The sequence below is a fragment of the Cavia porcellus genome, unplaced genomic scaffold, assembly GCF_034190915.1.
Source record: "Cavia porcellus strain 051 isolate PalLab524CR breed Dunkin Hartley unplaced genomic scaffold, mCavPor4.1 scaffold_17, whole genome shotgun sequence".
In the NCBI taxonomy this organism is placed as follows: domain Eukaryota; kingdom Metazoa; phylum Chordata; class Mammalia; order Rodentia; family Caviidae; genus Cavia; species Cavia porcellus.
This window is the reverse complement of record NW_026947500.1, coordinates 23,498,935-23,521,665: the sequence shown is the minus strand read 5'-3', so window position 1 is coordinate 23,521,665 and position 22,731 is coordinate 23,498,935. Positions and strand designations below refer to the sequence as shown.

The window sequence follows — 22,731 nt, the reverse complement described above, 5'->3', positions numbered from 1 at the left end:
CTGGCGTGGAGCAGGGAACTTGGGGTTCAGAGCAGGAACTTCCCAATGTGACTGTGGGCAGAGTAAGTGGGGGTGGGGAGGAAGGGAGGTCTAGGGCCTGGAGCGCACAGATGGTGAGAGCTTGAGTTGCCGAGGGCCGAGCTGTTGCCCCTGCATGGAGCCAGCCTGGGTGCAGAGAGAGTCTTCTGGAAATGGGCACAGGGGACTCTGCCAACCTTTTTTTTTTTTTTTTTGGTCCTGGGGGTGCGTGCTGGCCTTCTTCCTGGCCGGATCATGCAGCAGGTGACTCCTCCCAGCCTGTGATGTCCTGTGGTGACAGCAGCTGCCACTGGGCTTAAGCCAGGAAGGAGAAAGGGCAGGCCAGAGAGCTGACTGCCCATGACTCAGCAAAGCCCACGAGCCACAGGGCTGGCTGAATCCAGGTGGGCAGCCAGAAGAGGTGACCTGGAGGGATGTGGGCCGGTTCACTCTGTGTCGGTGGGGTTCGGTGGCCTCATAGCCCCCCAGGAAGTTCTCAGGGTGGCACCGGTCTCCATTCTCCTCCTGATCTGAGACAGAGTTCCAGGGCAGGGGCTCCTACAGAGGCCTCTGCAGCCTGCTGCTCTCAGCCTCAGGCTGCACAGAGAGCCACTCTCTGTCCCCCACCGCAGGGCTCTGACTGCTTCCTGAACACACCTGTGCCCGGCTCCCTGAGTGCCACCCTCTCCTCTGTATGCTCTTGTCCCTGTGCCAAACACTGTGGCTTTGGGTCATGAGGCTGCAGGTCTTCTGGGGACCGAATCTGAGTAACAGTACCCAGCGCAGCGCTAGAGCCCCACAGGCCTGGAGGTCCACGTGACCTCTGTTTGAACCCTATGACTTGGCCTTGATGCCCTCATCTGTGAAAGGGGCAACCTGCTGTCACTTTGGGAGTGTCTCTGTCGCATGAGATGGCCTGGCGTGTTGTCCCCTTCTCCAGCCGCCTGGTGTCAGCCAGGAACAAGGAGAACAGTGGCCACTTCCACCCCAGCACACTGCCCAGGGTTGATGGGATGATGACAGTGGCAAAGGTGTGGTGGTGGTGGAGATGGAGATGATGGTGGTGACGGAGATGTTGGTGATGGGGGCAGCTTTGGTGATGAGGATGATTTTTAACATCCATTGAGTCTTTACTGTACATTTTTCTGTACTGACACATTCAGTCCTTCCAACAGCACTCCTGATTTGATGTAACATTATTTTATTTTTGGTACTACAGATTGAACACAGAGCTTTTTTCCCATTAACTTACGTGGGGACAAGGTCATGCTGCGTTACTAAGTTACCCAGGCTAGGCTCAAATGTATAATTCTCCTGCCTCAGCTTCCCAGAGTGCTAAGAGGACATGCCTGTGCCCTATATCTGGCTGTTTATACTGTTCTTTTTGCTTGTTTGTTTTGTTTTGTTTTGTCTTTTGTTTTTCTGAGAGAGGGTCTCACTACGCAGTTCAGGTTGACCCTGAACTCAGTATGGAGATCAGGCTGGACCTCAAACTCACAGTGACCCCCCTGCCTCAGCCTCCCAGGTGCTGGGCTCACAGGCCCACACCACCAAGCCTGGTATATCCATTGTTATACCCATTTTCACGGTGGTGGAAACTGAGTAGCGGAGCCAAGACCTCCAGCTACGCCTGCAGTTGCGACTCCCACCCTGGTCTGTCCAGCTCGGACAAGCTGTGCTCTCAGGCACTGAGTCTGGTTCCTCGTCCCTACTGCTCCTGCCTCCTTCTCATGGGCTCCCCTGTTCTCTCTCCTGAGCCCGCAGTTTGTTCCCTGAGCTCCAGCGCCTCCCCAGAGGATGTCCAGGTTGGCCGTGGAGGACGAGCCTTTACCTCCCTGTGCGGCCTGCGGGGCCTCCTCTCCTCCGGGTCAGCGTCCAGCTTCACAGAGCCCAGCGCTCCAATGACAGTTTTCCCACACTGGAGCCTCTGCCCCAGGCTGACTTCCAGGGCATTTTCCCTGGCGGTCGAAGGCGGCCACTCTTGTGTCCCCCTCCCCCTGCCCACCGGAAGTTGCTTGCTGGGGAGGGCAGCATGGGGTGGCCGTAGCTTGCTTCGTGCCCTCTGGGAGGGTGGCTGAGACTTGGGGGTGCGTGTGGCTTTAATCCACCCTCTTGTGTGAGCTGCCGGGGGCCAGCAGCGCCTTCTCCCTGCTGGCCAGTGCTCCTCTGGCCCAGTGAGCAAATCTGCTCTAAGTAGGTCAAGGAGAGTGCGGGGCAGCTGGCTCTGCTCCTCCTCTTCCCTGTGCCCAGCGGCTGCTGTGAGTCTGGCCTTCCTGCTCCAAAGGGACTTTGGTTTCCTTGCCGTGTCAAAATGATATTCCATGTTAAAATTCAACGGCGAGGTGTTAACCAGCCGCCACAGCTGGGCTGTCAAGGCGGGAGCTGTTCCAACAGGTTGAACTTCGCACTGACTTGTGTTCGGCAGGTTCCTGGGAGCAAGGCAGGCGCAAATGCCACCCCCACCCTGTGTGACAGTCCCTGCAATCTGGGTTGCAGGGGCCCTCTGCTTGGAGTCCAGCAGTGGCTCCCAGGAGCTGGGCCTTTCCTGTGGGGTCTGGCATGGTCCTGGAAAGCCACGTGGTGGATGGTGATGGTGGTGGTGGCGATGGTGGCTGTTGTCAGGGTCACTTGGGCTCGCCTGCTCTTGCAGCAGGAATTATCTTTTCTGTCGTGTGAACAGCAGCCTGTTGTTCAGAGGAGTGATTTTAAGAGAACAAGTGAAGCTGGGGGTCAGTGGGGGTGTGACGGGCGCAATCCCTCTCCTCTCGCTGGAGCAGTGGTGTGATTTGGCTGGCAGCTCTCGAACACAGTGTGTGAGCAGGAGCTTTCTTCTCCACCTTTGTGGAAGGCAGAGTCGCACAGACTGAGATCACAGTAGCCAGTGCTGCCCGTGGCTTTAACGAGCCCTGTGAACCCTCCCTAAGTGAGAGGCAGTGCAGCGCAGTGGTTATCCACAGACTCTGGCTCCAGGCTGCCTGGCTTTGATACCTCTCTGCCCTAGTTGTGTGGCCTTTGGAAAATTGTTTAACGGCTCAGTATTTTAGTTTTCTCCTGGGTGGAGGGGTGGCCAATGAGGCTCTTCTGAGGACTCAACAGATTTATGTAAATAATGTAGACCATTTCCTGGCTGCAGGGTGAACACACCATGCTTGTTATTATTACTGTTGTCACTGTTGTTATGAATGGCTTTGACAAGGAGACCTGTGGGAAGCACGGGGGAGGCCCTGGGGCCAGAATCTGGGAAGGGCTTGGGGGAGCTGGGTCAGCCCAGGGTCAGGAAGCCCTGGCAGGCTGGGCCTCCCTGTGGGCCGGGGAGGCAGGTGGACATGTGACTCAGGTCCCCATGTAGTAATTTGTGCTCAGTGGTTTTAACAGAGGTCTCTTATTTTTCCAGCAAGAACACCTGTGTCGCAGACTTTGGAAGATCTGGGCCTCTGAAAGCTGCATACGATCAGCTCGCTCGTCACCCATGCCGCTTGAGCAGGGCTGTTGGGGACAGAAGGGCAGCTGCCATGCTGCTGATGGGTCCCCGTCCCTGCTGGGCTCCCCCTCAGCTAGGGTCTTGTGAATCTTCCTGTTTCTCCATCCTGGAAGGCTGTGAGCCCTGAAGTGATATTGCCACCCCCAGACCTTATCTGCACACACAGAGACTTGGGCACACATGTAGGAACGCCACACATGTGTACACACGCAAGCCCACGAGTGGCACATGTGTGTGCAATGCAGAAACACAAGCTTTCATGTGTGTGCACATGTGGGCATATACACACATGCAGATACCTAAGCAGGCACAGATACATGAGAACACACCTGCTCATGCCCCTCATATGTGTGGAGGCAAAGGGGACCGGGGTGCAACTGAACAAAGCGCTTTCTTTGGCCTCGTCTCCATTCACTCATTCACGCCTCAGCTATTATTGAAGGTAGCTCGAGGCAGGCCCGGGCAGGACTCCGAGGACACAGCAGGACCAGGTGGACCTGCCCGTGGTGGGTGCGGCCCTGTTGGAGCCGGAGGTTTCTCCCTCTGTGCAGTCAGGTCCTTGGGGACAAGGAGCAGAATGGAGAGAGAAAGGAAAAATCAAGATTTAGACGGAGTCAGGGTGGGGTGGGGACTTGTGCCTGCTCCTGAGGCTGGCATGCGGTGTGGGTGAGAACCCTGCGGAGGGCACAGACCTGCCCATTCATGGCACCTACAGCAGAGTGAGCGATGGGTGACGTCACACAGGGACTTCGGGGGTCACACAAGGATTTAGGGTCGAGCCCAAAGTGGGGTGGGTCACAGGCGGGAAGCGTCCTGAGGCTACAGAGGCCTCCACCCAGGGAGCCCTGGGGGAGGGACAGGGAAGGAAGTGGCCAGACACCAGGCTGATGGCAGTGGCCTATGCCCTCACTTGGCCTGGCTGGAAGGTGAGCGCAGCGTGGCTCCTGGCGCTCCAAGGCTGTGATTTAGACAAGCCAATCTCTGGTGACATTTGGAGACTTCACATAAAAATGTCTCCTTTGACTTAAGAAACCCCTAGGCTCAAGCACCATGACAACCAGTGGCCGGACCTGAGTGGCCGAAGACCCCCCACTCCATCGGCTGGGCCCCACACTGCCCCCTACAGGGAGGTGCTGCAATTGAACACCAGATTTGTGATTCAAACTTTATCCATTTTCCACTAGTCTCCTTGTTCCCGTCCAGGAGCCAGTCGAGGGCACTGCACTACATTTCTTCACTGTGTGTCCTCCTCCGGCCAGTGGCAGTTTCTCCATCTGTCCTTCTTTATCAAGACCTTGACAGCTTTGAAAAGCAGCACACAGATACTTTGTATAAAGCCTTCAGTTTGGCCGGATATGGAGGCTCATGCCTGTAACTCCAGCACGGGGAGACTGAGGCAGGAGGATTACTGCAAATTCAAAGCCAGCCTGTGAGTTTAGTGAGTTGAGGACCAGCCTGAACTATATTGGAGACCTCGTCTCAAACACAGAAAAACAAAACACACCCCCACCCCCCACCCCCGCCCCAAAGTCTTCAGTTTAGTTTGTCTGATGTTTATCTCGTGATTAACCTGGTGTTGTGGGTTTTGGGGAAGATGAGTGAGGTCCCAGGCCCTCCTCATCTCACCAGAATTGGGGCGCGTGAATAGGTGTGTGTCTATATAGCTTCATCCTGTGTGTTAAACTTTTTAAGAAACTACCACACTCTTTTGCACAGTGGTTTTCCTGTTTCGCGTCTCCACAGACCCTCCGTGTCCTCGTCAGCACCTGGCTGTGTCAGGCTTCGCCGCCCTGGTGTCTGAGCTGAGCTTTTCCTAATGTCCAGCACCTTGCCGTGTGGGTATTGCTTCCCATACGTCCTCTTTGGTAAAGTTTCTGTTCAAACCTTTGGCCTGTTTATGGAATTTGACTGTTTTATCATCGAGTTACAAATATTCTTCCTACGTCCGAGATAGAAGGCTTTGGTCAGCAATCACACAACTATTTTCCCCAAGTTAGCGGCTGGCCGCCTTACTCTTGTGAAAATGTCTTCTGGGAAACAAGTTTTTATGGAGCCCACTATATAATTTTTCTTTTGTAGTTTTCAAGGACTGGGTGTTGAAAAAGGGTTTTGTGGGTGCAGGCAGAGGTTTTATTCCCTGAGCCACATTCCCAGTCCCTGGTTCTTTTCAAAATTGTGTTAGCTGTGACAGGGAGTTTTTGTTTTTGTTTACTTTTTTTTTTTTTTGCATTTTTAAAATCTAAATGGCTGGCTTCTTTTTTCCTTTGGTCTTTTGAGTCTCTCTCTCTCTCTTTTTTTTTTTTTTTTTGGTACCAGAGATCGAATTCAGGACCTCGTGTGAGCTAAATCCCTGGCCTTTTTTTGTCTTTTTGAGGAAGGGTCTTGCTGTATGGTTCAGGCTGGCCTTGGGCTCACGTTGTAGCCCAGGCTGGTCTTAAACTTGCTACGATCCTCCTGCTGCAGCCTCCTGAATAGAGGTTGGCATTCTGATTGGGATCTCTTTGACTGTAGATTAGATTGTGAAGAATCAGTGTGAGAATGTTGAGTTTCCCCATCCTTGAACATGGTACATCTCTCTAGATATTTAGACCTTCTTTAATGGTTTGCAGCAATATTCCGCAGTTTTAATTCAAGGGACTTGCCTTTCTCTTGTTGAATTCACCCTTACGTAGCAGCTCCTCTGCTATGCTGTTAAATGGAGTTACTAGTACCCAGAATTACAACGAATTTTTCTCTACTGACTTGAGTCCTGTAACTTTGCTAAACTCACTTATTAGCGCTAATGGATTGCCTAGGATTTTGTACCTAGACAGTGAAGCCATCTGCAAACAGAGGCGGTGCCTGCCTTCCTGTGCAATCTGCCTGCCTTTTATTCACATTTCTCGCCTTATTATACCGACTCGGTCCAAGGCTGAACAGGAGCGGTGAGCACAGACATCTTAGCCTCACTGCTGGCCTTGGTGGAAAACACTCGGGCTCCCCCCCCCCCCAAATTGTAGGTCCTCTGGTGGGCGCGGCAATCGCCCTTTACTCCTAATGGGGAAACAGTCTTTTCCATCAAGGAACGAAACGCGCAGTGCGGCCGTGCCATGCCCGCTCAGCTTAGGTTCTGGGAGCACAGCTGACCACCAAAGGTGACTTCTCAACAGCCAGGAGCTTCCAGTACCCACGCCCCCACGCTCCCCTCCCTTGGCAACCTGCCCAGCAGGGCCTCAGGTCCCCACCTGCCTCTTAAACTTGCCAATGGAGACATGCTGTGACCTTTCAAACCAGCCAATGGGGAAACGTCAGCTGCTTCTCCTGCGGGAGGGGTAAAATGACCCTGGCTCTTACGTCCTGGGTGCCAGCTGCCCAATGCGAGAGCCTGCTCGTGCCTTTCTGCAGAAGTAAAAAGCCTCCTTGAGATTTCTTGGTGTCTGAGTGCTTTATTATCTGCACTGACAAATTGAGTCTAGTTCGTTGAGTGTTTTCAGAATTGAGTTTTATATTATATTAAATGCTCTTTCTGCATCAATTGTTAATATTTTTAGTTTGTCAATAGTTTAGTTTTTTAACCTTTTCAAATTTTTTTTGGTTTTTGTTTTTGTCTTTTTCGTTTTTATTGGTACCAGGGATCAAACTCATGACTGCCTGCTTGCAAGGCAGGCGCTTATGCCGATGAGCTAAATCCCCAGCCCCTAGAGGGGTTTTTGTAATCTCTTTTTCTGGTTTTGGTTTCAGAGTAATGCTGATCTCATGCAATGAAATGAGAATTGTTACCTCTTTTTCAACTTTCTGGAAGAATCTGTATAGAACTGCTATCGTTTCTTGCTTAAATGTTTGACATAATTCACCAGTAAAGCTATCCAGACCTGGAGATTTCTCTGTGAGGTTTTCAACCATCTATTTAACTTCTTTAATAGATTTAGAGCTAATAAGGTTATATATTTCTTCTTGAGGGTGATTTGACACAGCATTCTTCGAGAAATTTGTAAATTGGGCCAGGGATTTAGCTCAGTGGCACAGTGCCTGCCTGGCAAGTGTGAGGTTGTGAGTTCTATCCCTGGTACCAAAATAAAAATAAAATTAAATTTAAAAATTTTTTAAAAATTTTGCCTATGTTGTTGACTGTACTGATAAAACATTATTCATCATTTCTGTGGTGTCTGTAGGGTCTGGATTGATGCTTCCTGTGTTGTTAGTCAGTGTCTTTTCTCTCTGCTGTAATCTGTGTGGCTAGAGATTTAGAAATTATATTAATCTTCTCAAAGAACCAACTTTAAGTTTTTCTCTATCTCTCCGATTTATTATTTCCTTTCTCCTATTTACTGTAGGAAAACTCATTTTTCTTTTTCTTGTTTTTAAGGGGAAGCTGAGGCATTTGACTTGAGAGTTTTCTCTTTTCCTCACATATCACTTGACGATACACATTTTCCTCCAATCACTGCTTTAGCCTCAGCTCACAGATTTTTATGAAATTCTTTGATTTTTCACTCAGTTCAACATATTTCCTTTGTGATTTCTTTTCTGACACATGAGTTCTTTAGAATTGTGTTGTCTAGTTGGAAGAAGTTTTCTGGATTTTTTTGTTTGTTTCTGATTTCTAGTTTAATTCCATGACTGCCCAAGAACATTATTGATATGATTTGAATCCTTTAAAATTTATTACATGTCAAAGAAAGCTGGGGACCCACAGGCGCTGGACCCAGACTTTTGCTGGGGAGAAGAGCGATTTTATTATGAGCTCTGGAAGGTTTTAAACAAAGAGGGGGTTTGGCTTGAATTATGTTTCTGTATAAACATGGTTGCTGTTGTGGAGGACAATACAGGTATCAGGAATCAGTCTGGACACTTCCGGTGACAGCCATAGCAAAGGGGGAATAGATGTACCTGGAAACTATGCAGAGGGGAGTTAACCTGGTAGCACTGGAGGTGAGAAAGTTTCCTTCGGAAAGCAGAGAATGAAAGGCCACTCCTCCCACCCTTACCCTAGCGGGCTTCCACTTCCATTTTTTTTTTTTTTTTGTCTTTGTCCTTTTTATCGGTACCGGGGATCGAACTCACGACTGCCTGCTTGCAAGGCAGGCGCTTATGCCACTGAGCTAAATCCCCAGCCCGGGCTTCCACTTCCTGCCACACACACCAGCCTGCAAGAGCCAGGCATCGCCCACCCCCGGGGGGGTCTCTGCTCCCAGGGCAGCCCCATATGTCCCTACACAGTGTTATCCTCTTTGAACCACGAGTATATGTGACCAACCACTGCCAATGTCATCTGTCCAGGCCGGGCCATGTGTGTGGCATCCTTGGAGCCCAGGTCAGGAAGGTTCTCATGCACTGGTAACTAACACAGCTCCTTTCTTACAGAGGATAAGAAAGCCCCTGTATGGCAGGTGGCTGGGCCAGGGAGACTGGGCTGGATGCCAGACGCCACACACCTCCCTAGCTGGGTGCCTTGGGGCAGGCACAACCTGGACACCCGTACCAGGTCACTCTGCTAACAGCTCCACGTGCTGAACTGCAGCCTGTTGCAAGATCAGTGAGCTCGGATAGTCACCCTGGGACGAGGCTTGGGGAACATTTTCTGTTTACAGTGGGAGCTCTGTGAGCGGGGCAGTGAGACTGGAACTCCTGCTTCACCTGGGGTGGCTGAGTGCCAGCAGGCAGGGCGAGGACCCGTGTTGTTGGTGAAACTAATCCAGGGCAACCAGGGCAGCCGTGGCCACCTGACAACAGGCTCCTATTAGGGCTGAGGCAGGTTGGAGAGGGTAGCCAGAGACAGGAGAACAGGGGTGATCAGCAGGCGCCCCCTCACCACCTTGAAGAGACAGCTTGGTTGCCTGCCCCACCCTGCCCCCAGCCCCGGGGCTGCCCGATTGTCTGGAACCCTCAGATTGGAGAAGAGGTGACTTCTTCATCCAGTGTTTTGGTCAAAGGAACTCAGAGCAGGCAAAACTCCTAGAGCCAGGTGCTTTCCACAATGACCGCCTCTTGCCGGTGGCCCCCAGGCACAGCAGATCTCCTAGGTTAACCCAAAGACACACATGACCAAAGGGCTGCCTGCTGGGGGGAGGGGGCAGAGCTGGCATCAGGTCTTGCAGGACTGGTCTTATTCTCCCCTGGATACCTGGAGCCTAGCACAGTGCCTGACACATAGGAGGTACAGGCGAAATCTAAATTAAATGAAAGAAGAAAATGCCAGCTTCCTCCTCTTCTACCCAGCTGCCCTTAGGCAAGTAACTAATTTTTCTGCATCTCAAATCCCCTTCCAGTGAAATCAGACACTCAACACCGACGCTTGGCAGTGTGACACGGGCAAGGCCTCACTGAGCACCGACTGCTGTCACCACAATCCTGACCTTGGCTCCTGCTCAGCTGGAGGCCTCCCCGTGGGCACCTTCCCGGGGAACCAGCAGGCACAGGGACAGATCGGTCTCTGCCCTGGACTACTCATCTGCATTAGCCTGAGAACAACCTGGCGAGCAGGCAGGGCGCTTTGTTGTCTTTGATTTTTTCTTTTAACACTCATTTTACATATAGGCAGCAGAAGCATGCAGGAGGGGTTCCCGCTGGCCCGAGAGGCTGGGGAATTTCCCTTCTGTTCTGTTCCTTCAAATCTAACAGAGAGGTGGCCTGGGCCTGGGGTTCTGGGGTTACACCAGGGCAGTGGAGGCTGCCTGGGTCTAGGGAGCCAACCTTGGTGAGCGAGGTTAGATGACTTCCCGGGAAAGTGTTGACCAGGCTGGAGTCACATTGCCCTGTCTAAGGCACAGTCACTTTCTACCCAGGGGACAGTCGCTTCATCTCTCCAACCCTTAGCGTCTCCACTGGTAAATGGGAGCAGGAATGGTGCCCAGCAGGGCTGTAAGGCCAGATGGACTGGGGATCGCCGGCCTCCATACCTCTGCGCTCCCGACCAAGTCACCCACTCACCTGCCCTGCAGGTCCCAGATGGTGTCCGGCAGTGGAAGTCCCTGGGTGTCCGGGAGGAAAAGCAGGAGAAGCAGACTGGAGGCCACAGGGATGATACTGTAGGTCAGTGGAGGCAGCAAAGGCAGGGCCTGGCGGGCCATCCGGATCAGGGGGCCCACCATCGCCCCCAGGCGGCCGACCGACTGCAGGAAGCCTTCGGCAGTCATCCTGTGGGGGAGGGGCCGACCGTGGAGCGGGTGGCTGGGTGGGGCGGGGAGGGGGAGCTGGCGGGCCCTGCCCTCTCAGGGGCTCCTCCTTGGCGCCTGCCTGAATTGTCCCATTTGGGCTTCAGGGGAACACTTGAGAGCCCCTGTGTGGTCCTGTTTCTGGTCACTGGGGGCCAAGAAAGCACTAAACCTGTAAAAGTCATCAGAAAATGATCCAGAAGAATGGACCAGTGGGGGAGGGGGCGTGTACCCAGCAGGAGGGACAAAGCTGGGCCAGGCTACCCTCCACTGAGGCAGTCTGTCACCCTGAGCCTCACTTTATCCCACTGCTAACTGTGGGCGAGGCAGATACTCCCTGGTGTTCCCTGGAGTCTTTGGATTCTGGGGAGATGAGCTGACTGGAGGCATCCTTGGGGCAGGAAGGGGGCAGTGGAAAGTGGGCAGACCCCCCTCAGCTGCCCAGGAAGCTTAGTCTCCTCACCAGGATTCTTATTTATTTACAGATTATATCATATCATATATATTTTTTTTGTCTTTTTCCTTTTTATTGGTGCCAGGAATCGAACTCACGACTGCCTGCTTGCAAGGCAGGCTTTTATGCCGCTGAGCTAAATCCCCAGCCCCTATATCATATATTTTTTGTACTACTGGATACTGAGCCTAGATCCTTCATACTAAACTATAAACCTTGCTCTTTTTTTGTTTATTTTTTTCTAGAGATAGAATCTTGCTAAGTTGCCTGGGTTTGGCTCAAACACAACCATCCTCCTGCCTCAGCCTCCCAGAGTGCTGGGATGATAGGCATATATCTTCGTGCCCAGCCACCAACGGTATTTTAAGGAGCCACCTGAACAGAAGGGATTTCAGAGTGCACACTGGAGCTTCTGCACCCCCATGCAGAGATGCCCTAGAGGCATCTGCGCCTCCAGAGTCTAGACCTTCCTTGGGAAGGCTGTCTGCAGTCCCTTCCCCAGCCTAGCGGCAGATCCCTGCCCCTGCCCTCCCCACTGGCCCTCCCAGCTGGCCCTCTCCCGCCTGCCCACTCCACCCCCTACTGGAGGCCTGGTGGCCCCTCTGAAGCCAACCCCTCCTACCGCAGAGGCGTGGGGAAGAGCTCCACCCTGTATATGGTCAGGCAGGTCAGGCTGATGCCAAAACATCCTTTCCCCAGCACGGCGAGGGCCACGCGCAGGCTCTGCAGATCTGGGCAGAGGGAAAGATGAGTGGGGTGCACCCAAGGTGGGCACCAGGGGCAGCCAGTCTGGTGAGGCAGGCGGGGTCTCCCGCCAGCTGCTGGCAGGGCTGCCATGGTGCCAGACCTCTCGCTGCTCACATTTGGGCTGGAGCCGCCATCTGGGGGGCCCACAGCCGCCCTCCACCTTGCTCAGTGCTCCCACCTGCCAGCTGCAGGGCAGCCTCTGCTTTCCTCTTGGCTTTGCTGCCACCACAGGCCACATGTCCCTGTCCCCTGCCTAACGCTGAGTGATAAAAAGAGGCCACAGGACAAGAAGTAAGACAGGGCCTGTGAAGCCTTCCAGCTCTCTCTCTGCTTGGTTCCCTCTTGGCCTCATTGTGAGCAGCCAGCCTTCCGTACTCTTCCTGCCCCACTCAGGTCCAAGTCCTGGCCTGTCACTCATCAAGATGGGTGGCCCTGGACACCAGTGTCACCTCTCTGACCCTAGGGGAAGTGGTGGGGTATGGCTGTGGGGGAGGGGACTGGAGTGGAGCAGAGGTGGTGAAAGCCACAGGTGGGACAGAACTGGCACATGGTGGCTGCGGCTCCTGGGGCAGGGGCAGGGGCCGGAAAGGGATCTGGGGCAGGATAGGATGGCAGGCCCAGGCCCTACCTCACCTTGAGGCACCAGCCCATTGGCCAGGATGCAGAAGCCAGCCAGGGCCAGGGAGCTAGCCTGGGTCATGCGGCGACCGAGGAGCCTGAACAACAGGACAGTGGTGGCCCGGCCCAGGAAGTCCATGGCCCCAAAGAGGGCCTGCAGGAGGAAGATGTCCCTGCCCAGGCTCTGCAGGTCCAGGACCAGCCCATAGTAGGACAGCTGCACAGAGAAGCTGTGGGGCAGAGCAGAGGTTCCGTCCTGTTTGGAGAAGAGAGACCCCAGCCCGCAGCAGGCTGTCTGGGGGGACAGCCCCACGTGGCTCATCATGGCCACAACTCCGAGGACCCTGAAGAAAGCAGGATGCGTCTCCCAGGTCAGGCTCATTCCAGGGAAGAGCTGGGAAGCCATGGACAGGGTGGTGATGGCTGGTGTCACCTCTTGGACTGCATAGACACTGGTCAGCCGGAAGGCATGATCTTCCCTGGGCTGGCACCCTGGGGAGGAGCCTGGGGATCTCTTGGGCCATGTGAGCTGTCCCTTCAGTGCCAGTCTGGCCCCTGGGTTTCCAGAGTCATGCTCCCTCTATGGCTCTCTGAATGCCAGGGAAGGGCTGGGCTTCCTCTGTCCCAGGAGGCCTTATCCCCCAGCCCCTGGAAGTGCTGCCTTGCAGCTGGGGAGAGCACCCCATGGCAAGTCTGCAGGGGCCAGAGGGATGCCCCAACTCCTGCTTCCTGTCTCTGCTGCTGGGGTGAGGCATCCCTTCCCCCGAGCTCCTAGTAGCTGAACTTAAGGAGTATCTGAACTTCCGGTTTGGAGCTGGAATTCGGGGTTACATATGGTCGCATAGTGAACGAGTCTCCATTTTTAAAATCTGTGCCCCCTGCCTCCGGTTAAGTAGTCATCTCAGCCCTTCCATGACTTCTCCAGACAGACACCCCTGGGTGTGAGTGACCACAAGCAGGAAAAGCAACCGCCAGGCCCTGCAGCCTTTTAGGTGACACACGAAGGAGGCCAGGCGTGGCTGGGACCCGAAGGCCTAATGGCCCGCAAGAAGCAACAGCACTGGGTTTCCAGGCCTCTCATCTGAATAATAAACGCTGTTCAAAGGAGAAGCCATGCATCGGGAAGGACTTTAATGGGGGGCTGGTGGCCCTGGATGTTGGTCTCCTTAATTTATCAGAAAAAAATTAGGCTAAAAATAACAAAGATTTTAAAAAGCATTTGATCTTCTTTGTTCATCGACATAGCAAATATTTGCTATAATAACCTATCGAAGGTTAAATATAGCATAAAGTAAACATTTTCCTAATCTAGCTTCAAGGTGAAGTTTCAGTGAAGTCCGAGCCTCGTACTTGATACGCTGTCTTGAGTGTCTCTGGAACTGAATTCCAGTTTTTTGCAGGACAGCAGGGCCTTGTCCACATGAGCTGGTGGGGACACCCAGACCCCAGCCTGGATTTCCAGGTAGCTCCATCTTGGGGTTAGCTGGGTCCCCTCTCTGAAGTGGGGTGCTGTATGGGGTAGGGAGGACCCGGTGCCTGTCAGTCTCCAGACTGTCAGGCTGAGTCTCCAAGTCCTCAGCTGTGGTCAGGCCCCTGGCTTCAGTCTGACCCTGTCCCCAGCAGGGGATACCATCCCTGTCTGTGCTGCTGTGGCTTCCTGCACACGCCGGCCTCTGTACCCCTCTCCTCCACCTGCCAGCCCTGGCTTCCCGGGCACCTTGAGAGTGCCACATTCCCGGTCACAGCCCTGTCATCAAAGCGTCCACCGCGCCTGCATACTTCACCATCAGCATGGTCCAGGTTGTCCTGCGGAGCATGGGTATGCGAAACAGGTCCAGCACTGAGTGGTGCGTCCTCGAGGAGACCGCCTCCTCCTCTATGCTGGACATCAGCACCTCCAGGGAGAAGGGGATACCATGAATGTTGGGACCGTGGACCTACCCTGCCTTTCTGCCAATGAATGGTGTCAGGAGGGTAGAGAGTAGGGGAGCCTGGCTTTGGTCTCCTGACGTCTGTGGCCCGTCCTGGAGAAGGTGTGGGGAAGAAGAACCCCCTTCTCTGGCCTCCTGGCTCTGTTGCAGCCCTGGCCCCTGATGAGCTCAGGTAACTTTTGGGAGGCGCATGCAACACCCCAGCTTCCTCCTGGTCTGCATGGCAGGCACCGGGGCACACCCACTCGGACCAAGCGGCTTTCTCACCGCTCCCCAGCTGTCCACCCAGTGCTCTGGCACCTCTGAGTTCAGCTCAGGGCCACGGGCTCTCACTTGCCTCCTCCTGGAAGCCTCCCTCAGCCTCCCCGCTCCAAGGAGCTGTGTCTTCTCATCTGTGGCAGCACATCCTCCATCTGACACCCGCTTCCTCAAAATAGCTACCTTCAAATAGGCTCGCTCTGCTTCCTCAGATACACCGAGGAGCCTGAGAAGCAGGTGTGCAAGGCCCGTGGGATGAGGGTGGGCATCTGGGACCCAGGTGATGACAGAGGTGTCGTCGTGACTGGTGAAACAGTGGTGTGATGGGAGGATGGTGGTGGGGAGGGTATTGGAGATGACGGTGGTGTGATAGAGGGAAGGAGAGGGTGGGTGTGGATGGTTGTACCATTCTGCTGAGGACAGTGCTATTACTGTGGTGGTGGTGGTGACGGTGACAGTGATAGTGACGGCCCTAGTAACTGTGTTTCTCAGAAACGCTTGTGGTGAGACCAGGGCAGAGCTGACCACACGCTGGTGATGTGGGTGGACAGTAACACATCACGGATGTCCTTTCCCATGTCCAGTCACGCTCTGGCTCACAGATAGCAACTCCTCACCTGTATGGTCAGTGTCTTTTTGGCCTCCTGGTGGCCATTTATCCTGGCCACCTTTTTGAGTTCCCGCAGTGCTTTGTCTGGTCGGCCTGTGATGATCAGCCATCGGGCAGATTCAGGCAGCCACCTGTGAAAGAAGCAGGTGTCTGGCTGGGACTTGGTGGTCCTGTGTTAGCTGGGCCGAGGGGAAGGGGCAGTGGGTGGTGGGCCCTCCAGCTTACCCCGCTGGCCTCTCTGACTCACTCAAGCCATTTGTCGGGCAGGGGTACAGGCTGGCTGGGCAGGGGTATGCTTAGCACGTCCACTTCTCCAAAAGCCGTGGGGCCATTTCAATGACAGAAAGGCTGCGTGGGGCTACAGTTTTGTGGTTTCTTTGTTGTGCTTTTTTTCATATTTAAAATGACCCCAAGAAGAGCTGGGTGAGTCCCTACAGCAGCCCCCTGTCCCCTTGCCTCACAGGCAGCCTGACCTGCAGGGCCTTGCCCTGGTGAAGGCAGAGAGTCTGCCCAGTGCGCTGGGCTCAGCCTGTTTGCAGAGAGGCTAGGAACCTTCCCGGGTAGATTGACACAGCTGCTGAAAAAGCTGACCTGCAGGGCTCAGATCCTGCCCTAGGGACTCTCCAGTGGGCGACCTCAGCCCCAGAGGCTTAACCTCCCTGAGTTCCGCTCCCTCATCTAAAAAGGCAGCGATAACAGTGTCTTCTCCCCGCTGAGACAGCAATACACCTCTGGTGTTATGACCGCATCTGGTTTTGACCCGGGTGACCCGATGGTGTAATCCGTGTGATTATGGGATAGCTTCCTCTGTGCTTATTGATCTGCTTATAGAATATAAATTCCATGCTGCAGCTGGCTGTTTGTCTGTTTTGGTCACTGATGTGTGTCCAGAGCCCAAAGCCAAGTCTGGCCCTGGGCAGGAGCTCAGTAACTATCTGAGAATGACTGCGCCCCCACAGCAGGCCTATCTGGCTGGCTCTGCTGGCTGCAGCTCAGGGACTCCAGAGAAGACAGTGACATTGATTTGCATTCCTTTCCCTGGTCCCTTCCCCTACCCCCACCCAAGCAGGTATTTCCAGACTTCAGGGAATTTTGCAGCACCAAAACCATAGTGACAATGATCTAGTTTCATAGCCAACATTGGTTCTCACTGACTTGGATGCCAGGTGACAGGAAGGAGAGAGGCTGGTGGGTGGGGACGGTGCCAGCGTGCTGGAGGGACAGAGCTTGCAATGAATTCTGGCCAGACTCTGGCCTGGGACCCCTGGTACTCCCCATTTTCTTGAAAAGGTAGAAATACGGTTCATCTTTGTTTTAAAACATCTCCTGAGTTTTAATTTCTGGCAAAAAGTTACAATTTTTTTTTTTACATCACTGAAAATTTTTTTGCGCCCTGGAGCCAGTGCTGTGCCGGCAGATGGATGCCTGACCAGGCTGGCTGGCAGCCACAGGCCTCGGGCTGACGCTGCCCCAAGAGTGGCCAATGGCTGTCCCCATGGAGGGTCTGATTCAAGCCATTGCCCTTTAGGGAGTGGGAGGCAGGGACCCCCCTTCCCATATCTCCCACTGGAGGAAGCCCCGGGCCACACTGACCAAGATATGAAGCAGAAGGCCAGGAAAGGCACGGACACGGCCAGCTGGAGATCCTGCCAGTCCCGCAGGATGAAGGCCAGGCCTGCCACAGCCATCTGGCCAGTGCTGTAGGTGCATCCCAGTATCGTCATGGTGACAGCCCTCCTGCGGGTCGTGGTCCACTCTGCCACTGCAAGGCCGTGCAGACATGCAGGTGAGGGCTCATCCCTTCTTGCCCCTCCCCATACCCTCGGTGCCTGAGCGAGGGACTCACTCAGCGTTGACAGCACTATGATGATGCCAGCGTGTCCAAAGGCACTCAGGAACCGGAGGCTGCAGTAGATGAGGAAATTCGGGGCAAAGGTGGCCCCGGCACCAGCTACGGCCACCTGCAGGCAGCACCAGCTCAGCATTGGTTTCCGCCCAAGCCTGTGGCGGGGAGGAAATGATCCTGGGGGTGCTGACCAGGCCCAGGCCAGGGTGTATGTGGGGGTGCTGTTGCTGCTTGGCAAAGCCTGGGAGACCAGCACAGGCAGCTCCTCCCTCCCAGGGCTGCTCAGAGCCCCCACTGAGAGCTCTGGTTATCACAGTGGCAGTTGCCGCGCTCCTGGGACCCTGGTGTCAGATGCTGGGCTAAGTGCAGCCCTGCCCTTCCTGGTGACGGGGCTGTAAGAGGTGCCCATAACGATGCCCCTTGAGGTGTGTGGATTTGTGAACGTGACGGCCCTGGGAAAGGAAACCAGGAGACCAGTTCCTGTCCTGCCTATGCCTGGGCCAGGAAGTGCCAGAGGCCCATGGGGATCACAGCCTGGACCATTGTGACCTCTGGGAAGCTTAGCTGAAATGTTGGCTGCCATCAGCATGACTAACACAGATAGAGACGGGGTGGCACTTGGCTTTGTCCCCTGTGTGTCAGGCCCTGATCCAGGCCTCAGGGTGACTATGAGGGGACTCACCAGTGGACCAGAGGACCCAAGTGATTCGCTTTTCACATGCGTGACACTGTAGTCACAGACCACACACGCCCTCAGCTGGCCCCCGGCTGCTCTCCGGGAGACAGGCTTGAAGCAGCAGCGTCCTGGGCTGGGCCTAGCTCCGGGCTCTGTGCGGAATAACTCACTTGATGCTCACGGTAACCGAGTGGGAGGTGTAAGAGTCCCCACTGATGGAGGAAACTGAGGCACAGGGAAGAAATTGCATCCTAGGACCAGGCTTCTATGGGGACCCTGGCATCGGGCAGTGTCAGATAGTAGCTGGAAAAGACGGCGTCCCCGAGGCCTGCACAGAATCTTACCCGAGTCCCTGCCACATTCCAGGTGGAGGAAGAGGAGGAGGGGCAGAAGGAAGAAGAAGAGGAAGAGGAAGAGGAGGAGGCGCTGGAGGAGGAGGAGGGATATGTGGAGAGCACGCTCCTCATCTCAGGTCTGAGTGTAAAGCTTGCCCAGTTCATCCGAGGAGCTGCCAATCTGCCCCCACAAACAGCGGGCACTTGGTGTCCCCTCCCCGCTGCCCCTTCTTCACCCATCTCTGCTGGGGACAGAGTGTCCCTGGCATGTGGGCCCACAGGGGACATCCCTTGTGGGGACTGCGGACAGTGGTGTGGAAAGGAGAAAAGGCCACGTGGCCACATCTGACTGGGAATGCGAGGCCATGGCTGCACTACGGGGAGCCGGGCCAGGGGCTGGGGAGACCTGGAGCAGCCTGTGGGTTCACAGGGACGGCCGAGGAGGGCACAGACTGAGCAGTCAGAGGGAGAGGAGGCCGGGACAGTTGGGGACTGGGGTGCACATGCAGGGCTGGCCTCAGCCTTCCTGGCTCAGATGGGGAGCACTTGGCTGGCTGCTGGCTCGGTGCCACCTGATAAGGGCACAGGGGGACCCCGCTCAGGACATGTGACACAAGGCTGTCACTAAGTGAGGGACACAGGGGCTGGAGTCTGGGAGACAGAATGTCTTACTGGACCTCCAAGCCTGCAGACCTTGGTCTCTGTCTGCCCGTCAGGGTCACATGACACATGGGTATCATCCGTCCCCCAGGACTTCATGACTCAGCTTCAGTCTACGTCTGCATTCTCTTGCCAAGCCCTGCCCCAGTCACCGTCCTGGGAGAAGCCCCGCTAGCCCCCAGGGTGGACTCAGCCTGTCCTGCCCTGCGCTCCTGTGTTTCTACGTCACAGCCAGCTTTTCCCAGAAGGCCTGACATTCAGTATGTGCTCAGTCCAGAGCCAAAGGTCATTTCCCCCCACCCCCCAGGACAGGCACTGAGGCTCCCTGAGGTCCTTGAGAGTCGCTGTCCTGCTGAGGCTTGTGACATGTGGGAGACATAGGAGCCCCCTTTCTGAGGGGACACAGAGGCTCCCAAGACTCCACGGTGCCTTTTGTCTCCTCAATCTCTGATTCCACCTTAGGGGGCTGGGAGGGGAGGGGACACTCACCGGTAGGACAGGAGGCCCCAGACGAAGGACCCCACTAGGATGCCGGCCATGTAGAGGGACTGTCCCATGGGCTTCAGGCCCTGTGAGTCACACACCAGGTCCCACTGCAAGGGGAGGCGGAGAGACAGCTCAGGAGGACATGGGGTTGGCAGGGGTGGCACAGGGAGAGCCAGGTGCAAGGCCAGCTACAGAGAACCTGGTCAGCCTAATCCTTGGGGTCCAATCCCTCCACAGTGTCCCTGGGGTCCTAGTGACAGGCCACGGGGACAAGGGATCTGCTGGCCTGCCCGTCCTCTAGACACACCTGATGCCCTCCTCCCTTATCCATGGGACGAGCACCCACGGGACTTTGGTGACATCAGGACAGATGGCAAGGTGTGGTCAGTGCTGGCCATCTCAGAGGTGCCAGTGAGGGTGGGCTCTGCCCTTGTGACAGGTCTGAGCACGGACTGAGTGGCCTGGTCACCCCTGAGGCCTCGTTCATCCTCTAACCCTAGCCCACATCCAAGCCCAGATCACCACAAGCACCAGGACGTATGTGTTGAATGTAAATTCTTCCCTCGGCCAAACTTTGATCAGGCCTTGGAAGCTTCTCCTGGCCCTAACTAGGTGCCTACTTATAAAATCCAGTTTCAGCCAAAAATTCTGGTAGCCAGTTTCTAAGAGACTCCTGGCCTTGGTTTCTGAGAAATTCCACATCCTGCAGCCACACCCCAGGGCAAGTGATACTGGGCCTGCGTCTGCCCGCTCAGGACCCCTGGATGGCTCCTCTAGGTGCCCCTTCCACTTCCTGCCCCCATTGTCCCTTGACAGTAAACTGCCCGTTTATATTGTGAGTTGAATCCATTCTCTCCATTCCCAGGTGACCCTGTGCTCGCCAGGATGGTACGGTGGTGTCTTCCATGCTTTATCAGGGTCTCTGAGTTTTTCTTTCTTTAACACAAGGGTGGTGATTCGCCCCTCCCAGCTCAGGATGGGTGACCGTCCTTTGTAGCCAGGAAGGGGCAGCTGTGTGGCCAGTGTGGGCAGCCCTTACCTTGGTCACCACAGTGGCGGCGAAGGTGCTGTGGTCATACACCCAGCCGTCCACGCACGGCTCCGTGGCAGCCTCACTCCAGTTGGTGGCCGTGGCGTTGGGGTCCAGGAGCTGCCACTGTGGTTGGCGGAAGCGGCGGCACGGGTGGGGCTGCTGGTCGGGGCCCAGCGGGATGGACACAGCCAGGAGGGCCTCCTGGGTAAAGTCTGAAGGGATAGCAGAGCCATTGTCCAGCTCTCGGGTCCAGCAGCGGTGGTCTGGGACAGCAGCTGAGAAGTTCTCCAAAAGCAGCTGAAAAGGGGTGAAAATGGCCGGGAGGAGGAGGGTGGTGACCTGCAGGGTCTGGAAGAGCCCCGCACCCCCAACTCGCTCCAGGAGCTCCTCAAATGCCATGCACAGGGCTGGCCCTGGAGGTCAGTGAGCCCCAACCTCAGCCAACCACTTGGGAACAGCTGCAAAGTGAGTCCAAGGCCTTTTCCACTGCCTCGTCCTGACTGGGAACCAGCTGCCAGTCCAGAGCCAGCCTGGGATGCTTTGAGGAAATTTCCCTTTATCCCGTCTCCCACAGGGACCTTTCAGATGTCCCCACGCTGTGGAATGGACATCAGGGGGAGAGCGCTCACTGTGCCCGGCCCCCCAGGACTTTGGAGCTGCCAGTCAGGACCTCAGAGGCCTGAGTCTCCCTCTGGGCTCTCCACACCAAAAGTGTAAAGTCAAGAAGGTTTAAAAAAAAAAAAAAAAAAACCAGACTGCAAAGCTGGATGTTACTGAATTACAGCCAGGGAGGAGGACTGGCTGCCAGGCCTCCCCGGGTGGGTTAAAGTTTAATCTCAGCATGGGCTCCAGGCTCAGGTGGGAACTGCAGCTCTGGGGGCCGGCCTGTCTCAGCCTTGCATCCAAACCTTTGGAACCTTCTCCCTGGGGTCTGTCCAGCCAGGAAGCTGCTGCCAAAGTCACTCATCGGAGAGCCATCCACTGGGGTTCTCCTCCTCGTCCAGGGGCACTCCTTCCCAGGAGCCCTCAGAGGCTGCTCACAGACATACTATTTCTGGAAGCTTCTATTCTGAGGCTTCAGATTGCCATAATTAGACAATAAGCTCCCTTAGGGTGGAAACCATGGCTACCATCTCCCGGCATCTCGTAGATGCCCTTCGTGGGTCAGAGCCCGACAAAGTCACAGCTTCCTGTCTACCTTTCCAAGGCTGGCCAGCTTCTGGGTGGGGTATATGGAGCCATCCCAGGCCTCTCCTGAGTTGTGGCTCTTACAGACAGCTGCTCCTGGCACTCAGAGCTGGCTGCACGCCCGCGTTCTGTGCCCTCACTCATTCCTCGTAGCAGTCTGGGAGAGAAACAGCACCAACTCCCTCTAACAAGGAAACTGAGGCTCAGAGAGGGCAGGCACTCGCCCAAGGTCACACAGCAGGGCCCAAATGCAAACCAGACACCAAAGATATCTCTCTCTACCCACCATGAGCAGCCCATCTTGCACCAAACCCCAGCTAAGAGCAAGATTTGGGTCAGAATCAGGGCCAGCTTAAGTCACGTCTCAGGGTATGAGGCCAAGGGACCGAGTAGTTCTGGTGGGAAGCGTGGAACCATGGGCAGAGTGTAGGTGGGTGTCTGCACCCTGAACTTCCGAGAACCTCCCCAGAGGTGTGGGGAACTGGGCCAGGATGGCGGCCGGCCAGGAAGTCGGCGAGCCAGGCTTCCGGGACTGGATCTCGAAGCCTCTGAGCTCCTCTGAGCAGGAACTTGTTATGAATATTAAAATAGCAGACCAGACGGAGAGCAGGGGAGGTGTCCAGGACGCCCGAGTGGCGCTTACCCCCAGGCCTGCCCTCCCTTCCTTTGTGCGGAAAACTATCCCACCCAGAAAGGCCAGGGCCCAGGATGTGACCCCCTCGCCCCCAGGTTTTCTGCCGCCCTGAACCCTGTGGTCTGCGCCTTGCCAAGCGCCGGCCGGGGGGGGGGGGGGGGCTGTGGAAAGCCAAGGCAGCCAGGAGCGATTCGCTTCCTTTTCCCTCTCCGTCTTCCATATGCTTTCACAATGTGTTTCTTCTTCCCTGCCCTTTGCCAGTCACGGACACCCCGAGGTTTTGCTCACAGCAGAAGGTCAACCCTCCCGGATTTGCCAGAAGGCTCCCGGAATCTCCAACTGTCTTCGGGCTTCCAGGCCAAGGAATTTGTAATTAGTATTTTCAGTTTTCCTGGGACTGCTGGGGAGGTCAGGGCTCAGTGCAGCTGCTCTGCCACCTGGTGGTCACACCTGGGACTGCGCTGCTTCTAAGAATCAGGCTCGACCTGGCTAGTGAGCCCATCCCCCAGGGGCACCTGGACCAGTGGGGCTGGAGGAGGCGGCCTCAGATTAGCATCACTAAGCCCTCCAGGATGTCTCATTAAATTAACCTGTGAAAAGGGGACCCGGAAGCAGTACTGCCG

At 55.3% G+C, this 22,731-nt stretch overlaps 1 protein-coding gene across 2 annotated transcripts; it reads right to left on the bottom strand.

The window, feature by feature from the left end:
- Window positions 1-8,189: 8,189 nt before the first annotated feature.
- Slc22a11 (solute carrier family 22 member 11) lies at window positions 8,190-21,025 on the bottom strand. 2 transcript variants are annotated; one of them, XM_003468418.3, is made up of 10 exons: window positions 20,293-21,025; window positions 19,257-19,360; window positions 17,097-17,251; window positions 16,844-17,012; window positions 15,258-15,381; window positions 14,231-14,346; window positions 12,467-12,681; window positions 11,709-11,817; window positions 10,409-10,615; window positions 8,190-9,497 (listed from the first exon to the last, which is right to left on the bottom strand). In XM_003468418.3, the coding sequence occupies exons 1-10, from the start codon at window positions 20,683-20,685 to the stop codon at window positions 9,434-9,436; spliced, it is 1,656 nt and encodes a 551-aa protein (XP_003468466.1). In that variant the 5' UTR covers window positions 20,686-21,025; the 3' UTR covers window positions 8,190-9,433. The 2 variants fall into 2 exon arrangements, with proteins under 2 accessions (XP_003468466.1, XP_063083535.1); XM_063227465.1 differs by lacking the exon at window positions 12,467-12,681.
- Between the last annotated feature and the right edge of the window lie 1,706 nt (window positions 21,026-22,731).

Bases quoted from the DNA above. Each gene is read 5' to 3' on its own strand.
- Slc22a11 (XM_003468418.3), bottom strand. From the start codon at position 20,685: ATGGCATTTGAGGAGCTCCTGGAGCGAGTTGGGGGTGCGGGGCTCTTC. The intron at 10,616-11,708 runs GTAGGAGGGGTT...CCTCCCCCACAG, and splicing joins CTCTTCCCCACGCCTCTGCG to GATGACTGCCGAAGGCTTCC. The intron at 9,498-10,408 runs GTGAGTGGGTGA...GGGTTAACCTAG, and splicing joins ATCTGGGACCTGCAGGGCAG to GAGATCTGCTGTGCCTGGGG.